Source organism: Dasypus novemcinctus, chromosome 18 (genome assembly GCF_030445035.2).
Source record: "Dasypus novemcinctus isolate mDasNov1 chromosome 18, mDasNov1.1.hap2, whole genome shotgun sequence".
Taxonomy (NCBI): domain Eukaryota; kingdom Metazoa; phylum Chordata; class Mammalia; order Cingulata; family Dasypodidae; genus Dasypus; species Dasypus novemcinctus.
The window spans coordinates 7,925,186-7,941,109 of record NC_080690.1 but is presented as its reverse complement, the minus strand read 5'-3'; the positions used below and the strand labels follow the sequence as shown (position 1 = coordinate 7,941,109).

The 15,924-nt window shown below is 53.9% G+C and overlaps 1 protein-coding gene and 1 pseudogene across 1 annotated transcript in view; both read right to left on the bottom strand.

Moving 5' to 3' along the window:
* PKD1L3 (polycystin 1 like 3, transient receptor potential channel interacting) overlaps positions 1-15,924 on the bottom strand; it is a 106,539-nt gene that overhangs the window by 46,734 nt on the left and 43,881 nt on the right. The window contains exons 17-24 of the mRNA XM_071209523.1: positions 13,348-13,479; positions 12,851-13,039; positions 11,835-11,953; positions 10,716-10,842; positions 9,920-10,051; positions 5,631-5,853; positions 4,902-5,095; positions 102-332 (exon numbers count right to left, since the gene is read on the bottom strand). Coding sequence (XP_071065624.1) covers positions 102-332; positions 4,902-5,095; positions 5,631-5,853; positions 9,920-10,051; positions 10,716-10,842; positions 11,835-11,953; positions 12,851-13,039; positions 13,348-13,479 — 1,347 coding nt within the window. The remainder of the gene's footprint in view (positions 1-101; positions 333-4,901; positions 5,096-5,630; positions 5,854-9,919; positions 10,052-10,715; positions 10,843-11,834; positions 11,954-12,850; positions 13,040-13,347; positions 13,480-15,924) is intronic.
* Positions 6,603-8,797, bottom strand: LOC139436898 (aspartate--tRNA ligase, cytoplasmic pseudogene; annotated as a pseudogene).

The following is a 15,924-nucleotide window of genomic DNA, read 5'->3' as shown; positions in this document are numbered from 1 at the left end:
GCACCCCGGACAGGGCCAGCCGACCGCCTCTGCCCCAGAGCCCCGGAAGCGGCCACCTCCCCGCCCCTCCCCTCCGTGCCTGGGGACCGGCGCGGCCTCACCTTTGCCCGATCCTGCGCATCCTTCCTCCTCGCCCAGATCACCGCCAGCACGTAGGCCACGCAGAGGCAGCCCACGGTGCTCACGACCACAGGGTTGTCCTCGAAGGTGGCGAAGAGCGCGGCGGCCTGGCGGACGTCGATGGAGTTGGGCATCACCAGGAACGTGCTTCCGAAGAAGGTGAGGTGGTCGCAGCGGCAGTGGGTCTGGGACAGGCTGGTCCGCGGCCCCACCTGCAAGCCCCAGAGAGGCGCTGTGGAAGCACTCGGAGCTCCGCCCCGGGGGAGGAGAACCACCTTCATCTTGAACGATGCGCCTTCCTGGGGTGTGGGGCTGCCGAGGCTGTGGAGAGACCAGCCGCAGGCTGGCGCTGGGCTTTTTCAAGTTAAAAATTAATTTAGAAGTGCTGAGAATAGAATTCATAACAATCGTCTTTGTCCTCAAGAGTCTCAAAAGGCCTCTGTGCATTTTTTTCATGCCCTGCTTTGCCTTTTGGAGATGATAAATAGTGCAGGGGAAGGGGAAGTGCCCCACCTGTCATAAGCAACCGTTGTCATAAATTTGAGTGTATCCTTCTGGTACATTCTGCCACCTGATATCATTCACTTGGCAACTCTGCACTGAGTTCTAATTATGCGCCAGGCACAGGTGATGGAATGGGAGGAGCTAGGGCCGTTGCAGGCGGCCCTGGACATCTCTGCTTTTAAAATGGCAAGTCCTGCATCCCAGGAACCCCTCTTGGTCCCAAGAGAACCGGGCTGGTTGGCCATTCAGCCCTGAGGATTAAAATGACAGTGCCTGGGGAAACACGGGAAGACAGACATTTATAGCCTTGGCTGACGTCTCAACACCAGGGGACATTCCCTAAATTTTACCACCCTTAGATGCGGGTGGCAGGGCCCCCTCCCAGGCCCCTGCTTGGAAGGACCCTACTCTTTCTTGTTCTCCTTGGGCTGCACCCCTCTGCACAGGCCGAGGAGCCCCCGGGCCCAGGGGACGTGCGTCCCGGAGCCCGCACCCCCACAGCCGGACTGGGGTGAGGCGAGGGATGTGCTTGTACGGCCCTGCCAGTGAGTCCTGCATTTTGTGCCCAGATGCCTCGCTTGTCTCACCCTCCCCCCAGTCCTGGGACCCCCGCTTCTCGGTATAACTTGGGTACCTGGAACCTCAGAATTTCCTGCCTCTAGAGCTGCACAGACCTGATCCTCAGGTTCATCCTTCTGAGCCAGACTGGGCCACTGCTGTGACAAGAGGTGCCCCTGGGTTGCATGTGTGGAGATCCCAGGGAGGCTGGGAAGGAGGAGACAGGAGTGGGGCAGGGTGGGGGCCCCTATGCACCCTCGCACCAGGCCCTGCAAGGTTGGGGCAGACCGTCCCTAAACCCCGCAGCCAGCTTGCAGTCGCCCCAGTGCCACGTGGTGCTCAGGAGGACAGCAGCACCTTTTCATTCCAAGGCCCACCACGAGGTGGGGTGGAGGCAGGGGCTGGGCAGAGAGGGCGCTTTTCCTCTCAAGCCCCCGCGGGCAAGGACCTCCCACAGCCCATACGTCCCCAACGGTTAAAATTGTCTCTTCCCCAATGAGCCCCCCCGCAAAGTCCTGACCCCAGCAAACGGCATGCTGCCTGCTGCTTATTTATGTATTTCACGTGGGTCTCAGATCCAAGTTTGTTTTGTTTTGTTTTGTTTTATACCCCCCCTTTGCAGCTTGCTTGCTGTTTGTGCTCTGTATCCATTCACTGTGCGCTCTTCTGTGTATCTGTGTTTATTTTTTATTTATCGCCCCCCCACCACGGCTTGCTTGTTGACTGCTCTCTGTGTGCATTCACTGTGCGTTTTTCTGTGTTTTTACTTGTCTCTCTTTTGTGTTGCATCACCTTGCTGAGTTGGTTCTCTGTGGCACTCGCGGGCACTCCACCGTGCTCGTAGGCCGACAGCTCTGCAGCCTGGGGGCGAGCCTGCCTTCACAAGGAGGCCCCGGGACGTGAACTCAGGGCCTCCCATGTGGTAGACGGGAGCCCACCTGATTGAGCCACAGCTGCTTCCCTATTTTGTTGCTTTTCTCACTGTTTTCCAGTCTTGGTCAGCACTTGGCACTCAGCTGCAGAACTTACTGGAAAACCCAGACACACCCAGAGGAGGTGGAGTTGGCTCAGGCAGAGATCAGGGACAAGATCTCAGGCGCTGGGAGCTGGACTTCTAGCACCTTCGCCCTCCTGAGCATCCAGACTTTTCCAGATGGGAATCCTTCCACACAGCAGAAATTAATCAGTGGATCCATTCAGGACAGTAGTTGTAGCTTTAGTAGTTTTGATAAAATATGTAGTTGAGAATAGGAGTTCTCAGGCTCCTTGCGATAATTCTGCCCCTCTCTCTGATAAGGGTTTACGGTCCTTATATTTGGAACTTTCTTTAGCTATTTGCATAATTCATTGGTAGTCTTCCTTCCAAACTGCATGGCCCTGTTTATTTATTCATGACTTCCCAATGATCTTTATATATCTCTATCTCTTTCTCTGTTTGTTTCCATCTCCATTTCTCTCTCTCTCATCTATCTATCAATCAATATTGTCATAGGCATCAAATGCTCAACATTGGACTAATCAGAGTTTTGGCTCATGACACACTCTCATGTGTGGTCTCAGCACACTCCACTTTTATGTAGGTGTTAGTAGGTGTCTATTTTTAATAACATAAGGAGCACCCACGGCCCCACCGCTGTACTCAAAAGCTAGGGACTCTCTTCTAACTTACACTGAACTCTGTGGTCTTACCCATCCCATCCCCATGCCTCCCCCCACCCAAATACCCCCTGAACCCGATGTTCACTCTTTCCTGGCTTTCCACTTTATATTCACATTTGTCTTCTCTGTACGCAAAGGGAGTGTTTAAAATAACCACCGCTTTCCTCCGTGGAATGTTAACTATGTGTCCGGAACACACTAAGCTTTTTACAGCCCTTGTCTTGTTTACGCCTTACCCCAGCTCTAAGTGGTCGCTGTCCTTTATCTTGCTTTTGGGTGGAAAAGCACAGAGAGGTGGGGTGACGTGTCCGAGGTTACCCGGACAGCAATTGATGAGTTGGGGTTAATCCCGTATCTGATGGAGAAGACCCTGCCGTTGACCTCAACACCGTCCTGCTGCTTTCTGGGCGTCAGGCCTCAGAGGGAGCTGCAGGGGGCGTTCCATGCAAGCAGCGTGGGAATTAGACGGCTTCCGGGTGTGAGGAGCTCGAGAAGGTCACGAAGCACCCAGGGTCTCCTTCACGAGGAGCCTGTGCCGTGAGCACGGGGGACTGCTGTTTCTTGGGCACCTCGGTGGCCGTTGTTTCTTCCTGGTGCTTCGGGGAACTCCCTGGCCAGCAGCCGGAAGCCAGCCCAGGTGCTGACAAGGAAGTCGAGGCTGCGGCTGGAACAAGCAAAGGAGGAGCTCCGCCCAGAGACTCTGCCTTCCCGGCTCTGCTGGGACCTGGCACTTGTGACTGTTGTCATTCAACATCGATGCGCTCCGCTCATTCTTGTTTGGTGCTCTCCTAGACTCAAGGGTCACCTTTTTCCTCACCAGTCCATCCCCACCACCGACACATGGTGACTGTTGTTTAATAAAGGAAAGAGGTATTTATAGGCCCGTGGGGGGCGGCTCAGGTATGTAGAAGAAATCAAAGAAGGCGTTCATAGTCTACTAGGGGGCACAGGTGTGTAAACAGAGTTTCCAACCTAGCTGTCCCGAGAAGGGGATGAAATGCTGCGGAAGGCCAAGAGAGGGAGCCGCGAGGCGCCTGGGAGTCTCCCCAAGAAGATGGTGTGGGAGTGGGAGACTGAAGGGTGGATAGGGATTTTCCAGGCAGGGGCGGGTGAGAGGGCACTCTGGGGGTGAGGACAGCATATGCACAGGTGTGGAAGGGGGTAGGGGCACAGCAGTGACCCTGGAGATGGCTTCTGGTGGCCCCAAAGCCAACGTCTACCTCCAGGACACTGTGACTAGCCTGGGTAACTTGTGGGCTGGACTGAGCTGCCCTGAGACAGGGATGTGATGGCAACAGCAACTGACTGAAATTGATTGCAATTAACAAAACCATGGTCCATCCAGGGACTCAACAAGACTGGGCTGAGAGCTGGAGAAGCTGCGACACGTATAGCTAAAGTTTGCGCTCTGCAGACAGACAGACCTGGGTTCCAGTCCCAACTCCTCCTCTTACGAGCTATGGGATTTGGGATTTGGGGAGCTGAGTTCTCCGAGCCTTGTTTTACCACCTGTAAAATGGGAATACCAAATATCTTAGAAGACTCGATGAGACAATGGAAGTAAAACAAGGAGCACAACACCTGCATATAATAAAGAGCTCAGCTCCGAGTTCTTTTCCTCTGAAGTAACACCTTGGCTTTCCTTGGCAGGCACCGGGGCTTCCTGGGTCAGCCGTGGCTTCATTCAACAACCCTTTGTTCCCAGTGGAGAACAAAGCAGCACTGTTCCTGCTCTCACGGGACCCACAGGGCCCTGAGGAGATGGACATCAATTAAATGTAGATGCGAGATCCTGAAGGACATCAATTAAATGTAGATGCAAGATCCCTGTTCTGTTGGGTGCTATGGAGGATTTAGAGCAGGAAAATCTGACCTAGTCGAGGTTTTCTTGAGGAAGTGACAATTTAGGCAAGATCCAAAGGAGGGTTAGCCAGGCCCTGGGAGGGGCTTCTGGGCACAGGTCCTGGGAGGGGCCCACGATGGCGCCCCCGAGGCAGCCCCCATGTGAGCGGGCTCAGCTGGGCCAGCCTACCTGCACTTCTTTAGTTCCCTCACCTTACCTGGCATCCAGCGTTGTCCCAAGTCCCCTGGACTTCATCCCAGAACACACAGTGGGACAGGAAGGTGGTGATGCCAACTGTGGGGTCTGTGCTGGCGGCCAGCTCCAGGCCAGATTCGGGGATCACAGTCAAATAGTAGGTACCCGCTCCGAAACGCAGGTCCTCTGGGCTCAGGATCCACGTGGGCGGCTCGTCTGCAGGAAAGGGGATACTGGTCAGAGGAAGCCTCCTCGAGATGGGGCTAACAGGATGGGAGAGGGGGACTGAGGGGTCCCTGCAGGAAGCAGACCCTGATGGTCTCCCCAAAATTGGGGAGTGCCCTCGCTCCCTGGGACTAGGCGTGCAGAAGGGGAGTTACTTTTGGGTCAGAGTTCAGAGCATGGGCTGGCAGGTCAGACAGACGAGGGTTCAAATCCCAACTGTCCCCCCTACTGGCTGTGTGACTTGGGTCAGCTACCTGACTTCTCTGTTCTTATCTGGAAAGGGGCAATTCCAACAGTCCCCACTCCAGGAGCTGTCAAAAGATTACACGAGGTCAGTTCTGTAAGTGCTCATCAGTGTCTTCAGGGCACATAGTAAGTACTCATCTAATGTTGGCAAATAACAACAATAGCAAAAATAAGCCATTGGACGTGGCGTGTGTGTTTCTCCCTCTTGTTCTTTCCTATGGCTTCCGATTCTCAGGTTCTGACCCGGCCACACCCCAGGAAGCAGCCCTAACGAGACTACCTGGAGCCGCCGTTGGCGGAAGGTGAGTTTTGGCGTCGTAGTTGGTCTCGTTCGGGTGGTAGCCGTAGCCCAGCCTGAGGGTGAGCGGGATGCCAGGTCTCCAGTGCAGCTGTATCCCCAGAGCCGCCTCTCCTGAAGTCAAGTTCACCTGCAGAGCCTCAGGGCTGCTCAGGTTCAACACAGTCGGCTCGCCGAGGCCTTCCGGGCGCCGGGGCAGCAGGATCTGTTATCAGAAACAATCGAATCGAGGCTGTGCCGGGAATCGAGTGGCAGAGTTGGTCCCTGATCACGGGGAATCACCTGGGCAACTGAAATCCAGCCTGCGATCTGCTCATTCCTATTGCTGCTGTAGCAAATTACCTCCAACCTGGAATTTTTTATTTTTCTTTTCTTATAATTAGCTTTAAAATTTATTGAAATTCAGTTTTAGAATTTAAAAATTTAATAAATATTTATTGAATATTCATATTTCCTAACCAGTATTTTTACCTGCTTTACATGAATTCTTGGCATAACTTTCAAGAACTGATACTTTCTCCCTAACATTCCATGGATGCCAGTTACACACTCATTAAAATCTCAGTTCCCAGTTGTTATTAATCCAATATCATAATTTTAAAAAATAAGCTCAAATATTGAAAATTTAAGACATCAATCCTGTGTCCATGTTAATATGGAAAAAAAAATTGCACAATCTTAACTGTTTAAAACTGTTAACATTTACTGTATTAATGAAATATGAATTTCTATCATAACCAAATGAATTTCTCATTTAAATGTTCAAGCATTTTCTATTGAACTCTGTCAAAATTTATAAAAAATCTTCTGTTTTAAATCAACCTGTATTGAATTAATAAAAAAAAATGACTGTGGCACTCTGGACTTTATTCTATTGCATATTTTAAGTATCCAAGCTCCATACAGCCTGATCAATAAATAGCAGGTTACTGGCAAGAAAATGCCCTGCTCGCTTTATGGAGGGAGTCGTTTGGGATCGTGGGGGGAACACTGAGGTCTGACGAACATTGTGCAACCCCAAAAACAGCAGGGTCCCTCGTTCCAACCCAATGCACGAGAAGGGGCCCCAAAGCGGAAAGAATCAACGTAAGCCTTGCTTCTCTCCAGATAGGATTTCTTGGGTCAGGCATAGTGTAGACAGGTCTTCCAGGCAGTGGATATTTATCAAGAATATAAACATCTGTGGCATACTTTTCCTTTTCCAGACGACCCTGCAGTTTTTCTTCTGGTGTACTCAGGCCTTCTTCATCTCCCATTTCAACGCCAGCTTCCCTAAGCATGGTCAATGCTTCACAATACTCTAGCCTTAAAGTTGGTTCCAAAAATTTGAATGGCTCCCATGGGAACTGTTTATTCACTATTTGAGTTTCAGTCTGAAATCTTTCATGAAGTCCTTTGGATATTTGCACCAGGTGTCAACGATTTCTTCCACAACTTCATTGTAAAGGTACTTAAAGGCCATTTCAATGTCCAAACCAACAACTTCAGTTAGATGTCCGTGAGCATTAGAGTCTTCAGCTCTAAATACTGGTCCAATACAGAAAGGTTTCTCAAAATCAACACAAGTACACATTTGCTATACAGCTGTGGAGACTGAGCCAGTCATGCATTATTTTAAAAATATGACACTGAAAACACATTGGCTCCTCCTTCACTGGCAGCCGAAATAATTTTGGGAGTTTGGACCTCCACAAAACCTTTGTTAATTAGTTTCTCGGAAGAGCCAACAGATACCAGCCTGGAGACGGAATATTGCTTAACTAGCTGATGTCCTAAGATCAATCACTCTGCTGTCTAATCTTGTATCCTGGTTCACAGTAGCTCTTCCGTCCTCTTCTCCTTCCATGTCAGGCCAAGTGGCATCATCCAGCTGCAGGGGCAGGCGGGGTTCAGCCAAACTGATTGAATACATCTTTTGAACACGCAACTCAACATCCTGCTGTGTACAGCTTCCAATTTTCTGATTCACTTTTCTCACATCACCTTCTACATCCACGACACTCTCTTTGTTGATGCTGGCAGCAAATCTAACCACCTGCTCGTTTGCCTGGTCTCCCACAGCTACAAGAGCCTGGCCATTAAACTGCTGCTGGCGTAGGACGGAGAAACCCTGCTTCCCTTTAGCTCCGCTTGTAGGACCCTTGCATGCACCCTCACAACTTCATCAGCTTTTTGTCCTGTCAAGTCTCTGACCCAAACCAAAACTTCTTGTATTATTGAAGATATTCCGTATCTTTCTTTAGCATAATCTTCCACCACATCCGTGATCTCCCGTGGCTTCTCCTGACTCCTGCAGCTGGCGCTGGCGCTGAGTGTTGGGACAAGGGAATGGGTCAGCGGTCACCACCCTTCCTCGCTGGCTTCCGTAAAGCAGGCCAAAGGGGCTTCTCCCTCCCGCAGTCTCGCCCTCCCGGCACTCCACTGGAATTTATCCTTTTACAGCTCTGGAGGTCAGAGGTCCAGAGCCAGCCTCGGTGGGCTCAAGGCCAGGTTCTTTGGAGGCCCCCAGGAGAATATTTTCCTCGTGTGTCTCAGCTTCTGGAGGCTGCCCGCGGCCCCTTCCTCACGTCGCTCCAACCTCTTGCTTCCGTCATCACACTTTCTTCCCCGTAGTCCCACCTCCCTCTGCCTCTCTCTTTGAAGGATGTTATGACCCCACTGGGCCCACCTGGATGACCTGGGCCGGCTCCCGTGACCAGCTCAGTGGCATTTGGTAGATGCATCTCCATCTAGTCCCATCTCCACTGGCTTCTAAAACCGAATGCCTGCTGCCCGCTGTGCTCTGCTTGCCCATTCCTGGCGTCCTTCTATGGTAGGCATGGAAATGTGCTGTCCAGGGCCCTGCCACGGACAGACTTGCTGCCCAGGTATAGGGCGAGCAGGCAGGATCCAGCTGCCAGCTTCCTCAGGGCCTGCACAGCCGCAGGGACCCACCTCTCTCGAGTCACAGCCTTGGTGGGTCCCACCCACACTGGAGTCTGCCTCCAGCCTGGACATCTGGGCCTGCTGGGTGGCACGCTGATGAACAGTCCATGCCCTTGGGTGCGGCTGAGGCTCTGTCAGGCCTGCACTGAGTCGGACTTCTCCTGCCCGGTCCTGCTTGCTTTCTTCACAGGCCTGCACAGGTGGTAGGTACTCTCCAAAGACATCTTGTACCCCAAAGTCCTCCAGAGTCTGCTTCCGGAGAACCCAGCCTGAGACCCCTTCTCTAGTGACCCCGGGCACCTGCTGCTGGTGGAATTGGGTACTCTCTGATAGGTAGTTGTGTTTACTCCCAAACCTGTTTATGCCTGGTGTACTTGTTACTGTAACTTTCAATTTTAATCATTTCTTTCATGTAGTGACATAAGGTAATAAGCTCCAAGTATGAAAAGAAATAATTGTTGGCATAAAAACTTAAGTTGAATGCTTTAAGAAGACTCAATAAAAATGAGCTACTAAAAACTGTCATTGACGAGAAAACCATGCAGCAATTTAAAAATAAATAAATAAAATCTTGAAGAAATCTGAACTCAGATTGCACCATGGTATGCTTAAGTTTTTGCTGAACTTGGAAGAAAATCCAATGGAAATTACAGAGGATCCATTTGGGAGTGGTTTAAACAAGGATGACCGGGAAGTGGACTTGGTCCAGTGGTTAGGGCGTCCGTCTACCACATGGGAGGTCCGCGGTTCAAACCCCGGGCCTCCTTGACCCGTGCGGAGCTGGCCCATGTGCAGTGCTGATGAATGTAAGGAGTGCCCTGCCATGCAGGGGTGTCCCCCGCGTAGGGGAGCCCCACGCGCAAGGAGTGCGCCCCATAAGGAGAGCCGCCCAGCATGAAAGAAAGTGCAGCCTGCCCAGGAATGGCGCCGCACACATGGAGAGCTGAAGCAACAAAAAGAAACACAGATTCCCATGCTGTTAACAACAACAGAAGTGGACAAAGAAGAACACTCAGCAAATAGACACAGCACAGACAACTGGGGGGTGGAGGTGAGGGGAATAAATAAATAAATAAATCTTTAAAAAAATAAAATGAAATAAACAAGGATGAATAAAATTCCAACCAATGAATTTAAAGAAAGCTTCTTGGCTGTATGCCCAAAGACGGGTGAATGAATGTACCACTATTAAGATGAAACACGATGTTTAAAGTTAATATTAAGGGTCATATTTTATGATGCCCCTCTTTCACCATTTCTCTTCTTCACCAGACAACTGTTGGCCCCAACCAAGTTGAAGAAGACAGAAGTACCCCCTGCCTTCCAACAACACCCCCAACCTTTACCTCGATTCTCTCCGGCAGATTCTTCACGGGCAGGGGCCGTCCACTAGGGCTGGTCAGGCGGAGGCCACCAACAGTTCCGCTGACATTGAAGCGGCTACAGGCCGGGAAGGGGCTCTTTGGGAAGCTCATCATCTGCAACCGAGAACAGGGAGTGTCGGCCAAGGTCCCCGAAGGACGGGCCCTTCAGCGGATGCTCTGCCGTCTGGAATGGGACGGGTGAGCCTCCCCTGCTGTGTGTGTGGGGGGCCTGAGGGCCTGCCTTCCTCTGCTGCTGGTTGTCCTGGCACATCTCTGCACTGCCAGGTGTGGCCGCCGAGATCTTGGACCAGAGAACCCAATCGCCCTGGCTTTGGCTGAGCAATCCCTGGGATGGAACTCGGTCTAAGCTTTTCTTCCTGGCAGAACCAGTCAGTCTCCAAGAGAAAGATGCTTCTCTGCATTCATTAGGGCTCAAGGGGGCAGAGAGTCAGAGGGAACAAAAAGAGCACAGAACTGGAGCCCTGGGTTTTCCACTTGCTAGTTGAGGAACTAAACCTAAAGAGTTTTGTTTCCAACAGCTAATTAGACTCAGGCTGCTGGAGAAATTTTGCACTACAGGGAAAAAGAGCATGGATTTGGGAGCCAAAATCCCAGCTCTACCACTTACTTGTGCCATTAAGCAAGTCATTGAACCTCTGTCCCAGTTACTCATCTGTAAAACGGGCACGACAATCCTATGTGATGGACAGCGCTGTTGTCAACACACATGAGTAAATGAATGCGGAAGTGCTTTGCCAGCAGTGCTTGGCACGGTTACCCTTATGTCCACAGGCTCACGGGCATCCGCTGGAGAGATGAGGGAGGAGGCGGCGGGCAGAGTGAAGGAGGCAGAGTTGGCACCAGCCACGTGCACGGAGGGGCTTCGCCAGCTCCGTGGCTGTATCCTGGCCACGAGGCGAGAACAGAGGTGCCGGGACAGAGAGAAGAGAGTGACCCTTAGAGGAAGATCCCATGTTCCCTGCTCTCCAGGGAAGCCCTAGCTTTCCCAGGAAGGACTGCTCTGTTTTGATCCCTCTAGAAGGTTCTGCATGTTCACGTCACGAGCAGCAGCACGGAAGGCCCCCCTCCTGAGCTGTGAGTGCCATGAGGGCAGGGCTGCTGCCAGCCGCATCTGCTTCTGCACCCCGACGCCGGGAACAGCGCCTGGCACGGCAGAGGTGGTCAGGGAGAAACGAGCTTTGCTGTAGACCCTTCTGCAGGCTTCTCTCTCCTGCATGCCTTGACCCCTGACCTCACAGGCTCCCAGCCCTGTCTTTTTCTGGCCTTGTCCCCTTGTTTGGTCTGGGGACCTGGCTTCAGGTCACTTTCCCGAGCTCTGATCAGCTTCAAGAGGTGGCTTTGAGAAACTGTCCCCGGGACCTGGATGGGGAGCCCTGGCAAGAGGGGCTGAGGGCTGATGCTTGGTGCAGGGGTCCCAGGCCCCTGCCCAGCGGTGCCTGCAGCATTGCCAGGTGGAGGGATGGAGGGCAGATGACATCTCCAGGCCTGAGTCAGCGCTCTGTGAGAGAGGCACTCCGTGGGAAACTCCCATTCCAAATCCATCTTGAATCCCCGCAGCCCCAGGGAGCAGCGGGCTGGCCCACACCCCCCTGGGGCAGGGCTATGGGTAGGGTGGTCCCCACCCGTGCAGCCCCCGACCTGCACAGCTCTAGCACGCCCCATCTCTGGGAACTCAGGTGGTCCTGACGCTGGGCGGGGCACCCGGCTCCCTTCCTGCGCTCTACAAATGCAAGGAAAAGCCCTTCCCAGTTCCAGGCGCTTCCCTTCTCCAAGGCTGACCCCCTGGGCTCTGCCTTCCACCGGGTCTTGGGGTCTGGATGTGGACTGAGCAAGGTCAAGGACGCGCTGTCATGGAACCTGCAGTGCAGCCAGTTACCTGCTTGTATACACGGAGATGGCAGGGGTGGCCAGTGAGGCTGAAGGGTCCCCAGGCAGTGTCCCCAGCAGGAGGGCGGTCTGCAGGTGCCCCACAACCCCGAGCAGCGGGGGCACTGCCTGGAAAGGAAGCAGGGCACTGCCGCTGAGACCCGTCTCCTTGTACCACCTTGGGTCACCGTCACCAGGCTGGTGCGGGACCTCCGCGGGGACAGGGAGGGCGCAGCGGCCGGAGGGAGGAAGACGGAGACGGGACACCATTTATCAAGCGCCCTGCTCTGTGCGTAACGGCAGGAGCACACACAGGAAGATTTCCAAGGCTGATTCGTGGGAGGGAGCCCTGCTCACCCTCAGGACAGCTCTGCCAGGCAGGGGCTTCAGCTCCCCCGCCTGCAGGTGAGGACGAGGCGCCCAGAGGGTGAGCACGGGGGGCTGCAGGTGGGTCAGGAGATGCGCCCCAGCTCCTGTTCGCCCTGACGTCCAGCCGCGGCCTGGGTCTTACTCAGGGGAAAGGGAGAGCCAGGGCCTGGGCCTCTCACAGGTCACCAGGTTGGGACTCTTCTCCCCACCCCGCACGGGCCCCCGAGGAAGGTGCGGCCTCCCTGGTGCCAGGCTGGCCGCGAACCTGGAAAGGGCCAGGTGTTTGCACCGAGCTCCTACTGGAGCAAATCACACGTGCGTGTGCGTGTGTCTGGTGTGAGTGGTCGAGGATCAGTGATCGTGTGTCTGTATGTACACGAGTATAATTCAGCTATCTGTCAATGGCCTTGACAGGTGGTTTTTGTAAGCTCTCTCCAGTTTGTGGCTTCTCTGAGATGGCGCAGCCCCTTCATGTGCTGGTGAAACAGGCTCAGGATAATTGTGTCACTGGCCCGAGTTACACGGCTCGTGAGTGACAGGGGGATTGGAGCTCGGGCTGTCTCCTCCCAAGGAAAAGCTTTAACCTCTGTGGCCACAGATGGGGAGAAGGAGCCACCTACGAGCACCAGCGCGAGCCGCGCCCACGGTGAGGTGGGCACCCACCTGACTGCCGTTGACTCCTGCAGGCGCTTCTGGTCTGTGGCTCAGCGCAGCTTCCAGCACGCCGCCCACAGCGTGAAACAGGTCCCTGGTGGCCGCCTGGCGCCGCTGGTCCTCAGGACGGGCTCCGGCCCCAGCAGCCAACAGGGTCTTGCTGGCATGCTGGAGGGCCCGGCTGGCCTCCCGCTGGGAAAGAAGGAGAAGTAATGTTGAGCTCCTGCCCCGGATGGACCATCCCCTGCACCCTTTGAGGGGCGAATGCCGCAGTGGAGGAGAGCAAGGCAGGGGCACAAGACAGGGGAGAAGGGGCCATACCACATAGACAGGGCTGCTGGCCCGGGTCTGGGGGAGGGACAACCCCCAAGATGGCGGGAGTCTGGGCACCCAGGCAAGGCCCGTGGTGAGGGGCTCCTCCCACCTTGCAGGGTGGGCTGTCCCCGCCCACCACGGAGGTGTGTGTCTCAGGGCGGGCTCAGCGGGTGGGAAGGACTCACCTGGGCCCAGGGCGTGAGCTCCTCGCTGTGGCGGGTCAGCGCTCTCAGCGCCTCGGCCAGCCCCTGCAGCCTCTGCATGTCCTCGAGGGCAGTGGACGCCGCAGCCAGGGTCCCCAGCAAACGCTCTCGGACCTGCCACGGAGGGAGGAAGGTGGGGAGAGGAAGCGTCATTCCAGCAGCGTCACGCCGCCTTCGGAAGGTGTGGGGTCAAGGTGAGCGACCTGGCTCATCCGGGGTTTTCCACGACCCCGCAGAACTCCATGTGCTTCAGGATGTGTGGCAGACAGAGTAATGGGCCCCAAAGACCTCCTAGGCCCCAAACCTGGGACAATGTGGCCCGACATGGCCCAGGGCCTGTGAGATGGGGTGACGGTAAGGATCCCGGGGTGGGCAGGTAGCCTGGGTTCTCTGGGTGGGCCCTGAGTGTGATCACAGGGCTCTGCAAGGAGAAGGAGGAGTGAGGACAGAAGCAGAGGTCGGAGAGAGGTTTGGGTTTGGAGTTGGAGGACGGGGCCGTGGGCCAGGGGACGCCGGCAGCGTCTAGAAGCCGGAAAGGGCGAGAAAGCAGATTCTCCCTTGGAGTCCCTCGAAGAAGCACGGCCCTGCCGACACCTTGCTTTTGACTCTGTGAGACCCCTTTTGGGCTTTTGGCCTTCAGAACTGTGAAAAAAAATAATTTGTTGCTTTAAGCCCCTCGGTTTGTGGTAATTTGTAACAGCAGCAATGGAAAGCCAATCCAGGGTGCCTCAAGCTTTCTCCAAGTCCTCAAATCAAATCTGTAAAACTTGGCATTACTTTAAGAACTTTCATTCCAGGGTAGCAGCAGTGGCCAGAATGGCATGAAATTCAGAAATTGCCTTATTTTGTAGCTCAGGGTGGTTGGGGGAGATCTCAGTGGAAACTCGGGGTCCCCATGTGCCTATGGGGCAATGGGGAGCAAGGATTCCTCTAGCAACCCCGCTACCCCTGCTGGAGCCAGAGCTTCTGGGCAGATGATTTCTAAGCCACAAAACCCTAGGGGGAGGGGTCTGGCCGGGACTGGCTGTGGCGGCAGCAGCGAAACCCTGGGAACATCATCTCAGCACTGCCCAGTAGAACTTTCCAGGTGGATGGAGACGTTCTGCACCTGCGCGGTCCAGTCCAGAAGCCTCTAGCATGCGTGACTTTGGAGCCCTCGAAATGTGGCAAGTGCAACAGAGGAACAGAATCGCTAATCTCTTTTTGTTTTAATTCCCCCCTTTGTGGCTTTTTTGCTTGCTGTCTGCTCTCTGTGTCCATTCGCTGTGCGTTCTTTCTGTATCTGTATTTATTTTTATTTCTTTCCTGCCCCACCTTTTGGCTTGCTTGTCGCCTGCTCTCTGTGTCCATTCACTGCGCACTCTTCTGTGTTTTTGCTCGTCTCCCTTCTTGTTCCATCACCTTGCTGAGTGGGCTCTCCGCAGCACGTGGACCAGGCTGCCTTCACAAAGAAGCCCTGGGGCATGAACCCGGGGCCTCCCATGTGGTAGACGGGAGCCCAACTCAGTGAGCCACAGCTGCTTCCCCTAATTTAATTTTAATTTACACCTAAGTCGCTAATCGAGGCAAGAGGCAAATGGTTTAGGGTAGCAGGGATAAGATAAGCAGCTATTCTGCGCCACGCGGCCCCCACTGACCCCTCCCTCAAGCTGGGTCTTTCGAGGCCCCTGCAGAGAGTTGCTGGGTGACTCTCGCCTCCACTCCGTGCTGGCTACGAGGGAGAGGGTTAGGACACTCTTCTCTGAAGGTGCTGGAAGGAAACGAAGCCAGCGGGGTAGTCTGCTGGCCGCTTCTCTCCACCCTCTTCCCTGCTCCAGGGGCTGCTCTATGGAGTGCTCCCCCTCTTTGTGTGACTGTGCTCCGAGTGCATGAGTGTACAAGTGTGTGTGATTTCATGAATGTGTGTGTGACCGTGTGTATGTGTGAGCATTGTGAGTGTGTGTGAGTGTGTATAAAGGGGGAGGAGAGGTCTGGGGTGAGAGGGCTGGGAGCGCTGGGGGTGGGGAAGTGGAGCCACTCCTGGGCTTGAACCTGCCTCCACCACTTCCGAGACCTGTGCACCAGGCAAGCTGCTACAATTTTCTTCCCTCTGTTTTCTCATCTGTTGCCTGGGGAGCTCACCGTTGACGTAGAGTAATGGGGATTGCACAAACACGAAGCCCTAATTCAGGGCCTGGCAGCACATAGCAGGAGCTCAATGAATGCTGGAACTTTTATAGGAAATGTGGACGACAACCAGGGCTTTTTGTGTTAAGTACTATCATGTGTCCTGCAAATGCCAAGCACTTGTATGCAAACCCTTCAGAGCCGCCTCCTTCTCTGCGTGCCCCGTAGGCGTGTGTGCACGCACACATTCACAAGGGGAGTGGAAGTAATCCATATAGTCTTCAGTAGTAGCTAACATTATTAGGCTGAAACATGTGAAAGGGACATTTTTGTGTCAGGACTAGTTAAATGCCAGCAATTCCATATAATTCGAACTATATTACCACTGATGTATTATTGCCCCCCATTTTCCAAATGGGGAAACTGAGGCTTAGAGAGATTAATTTACCCATT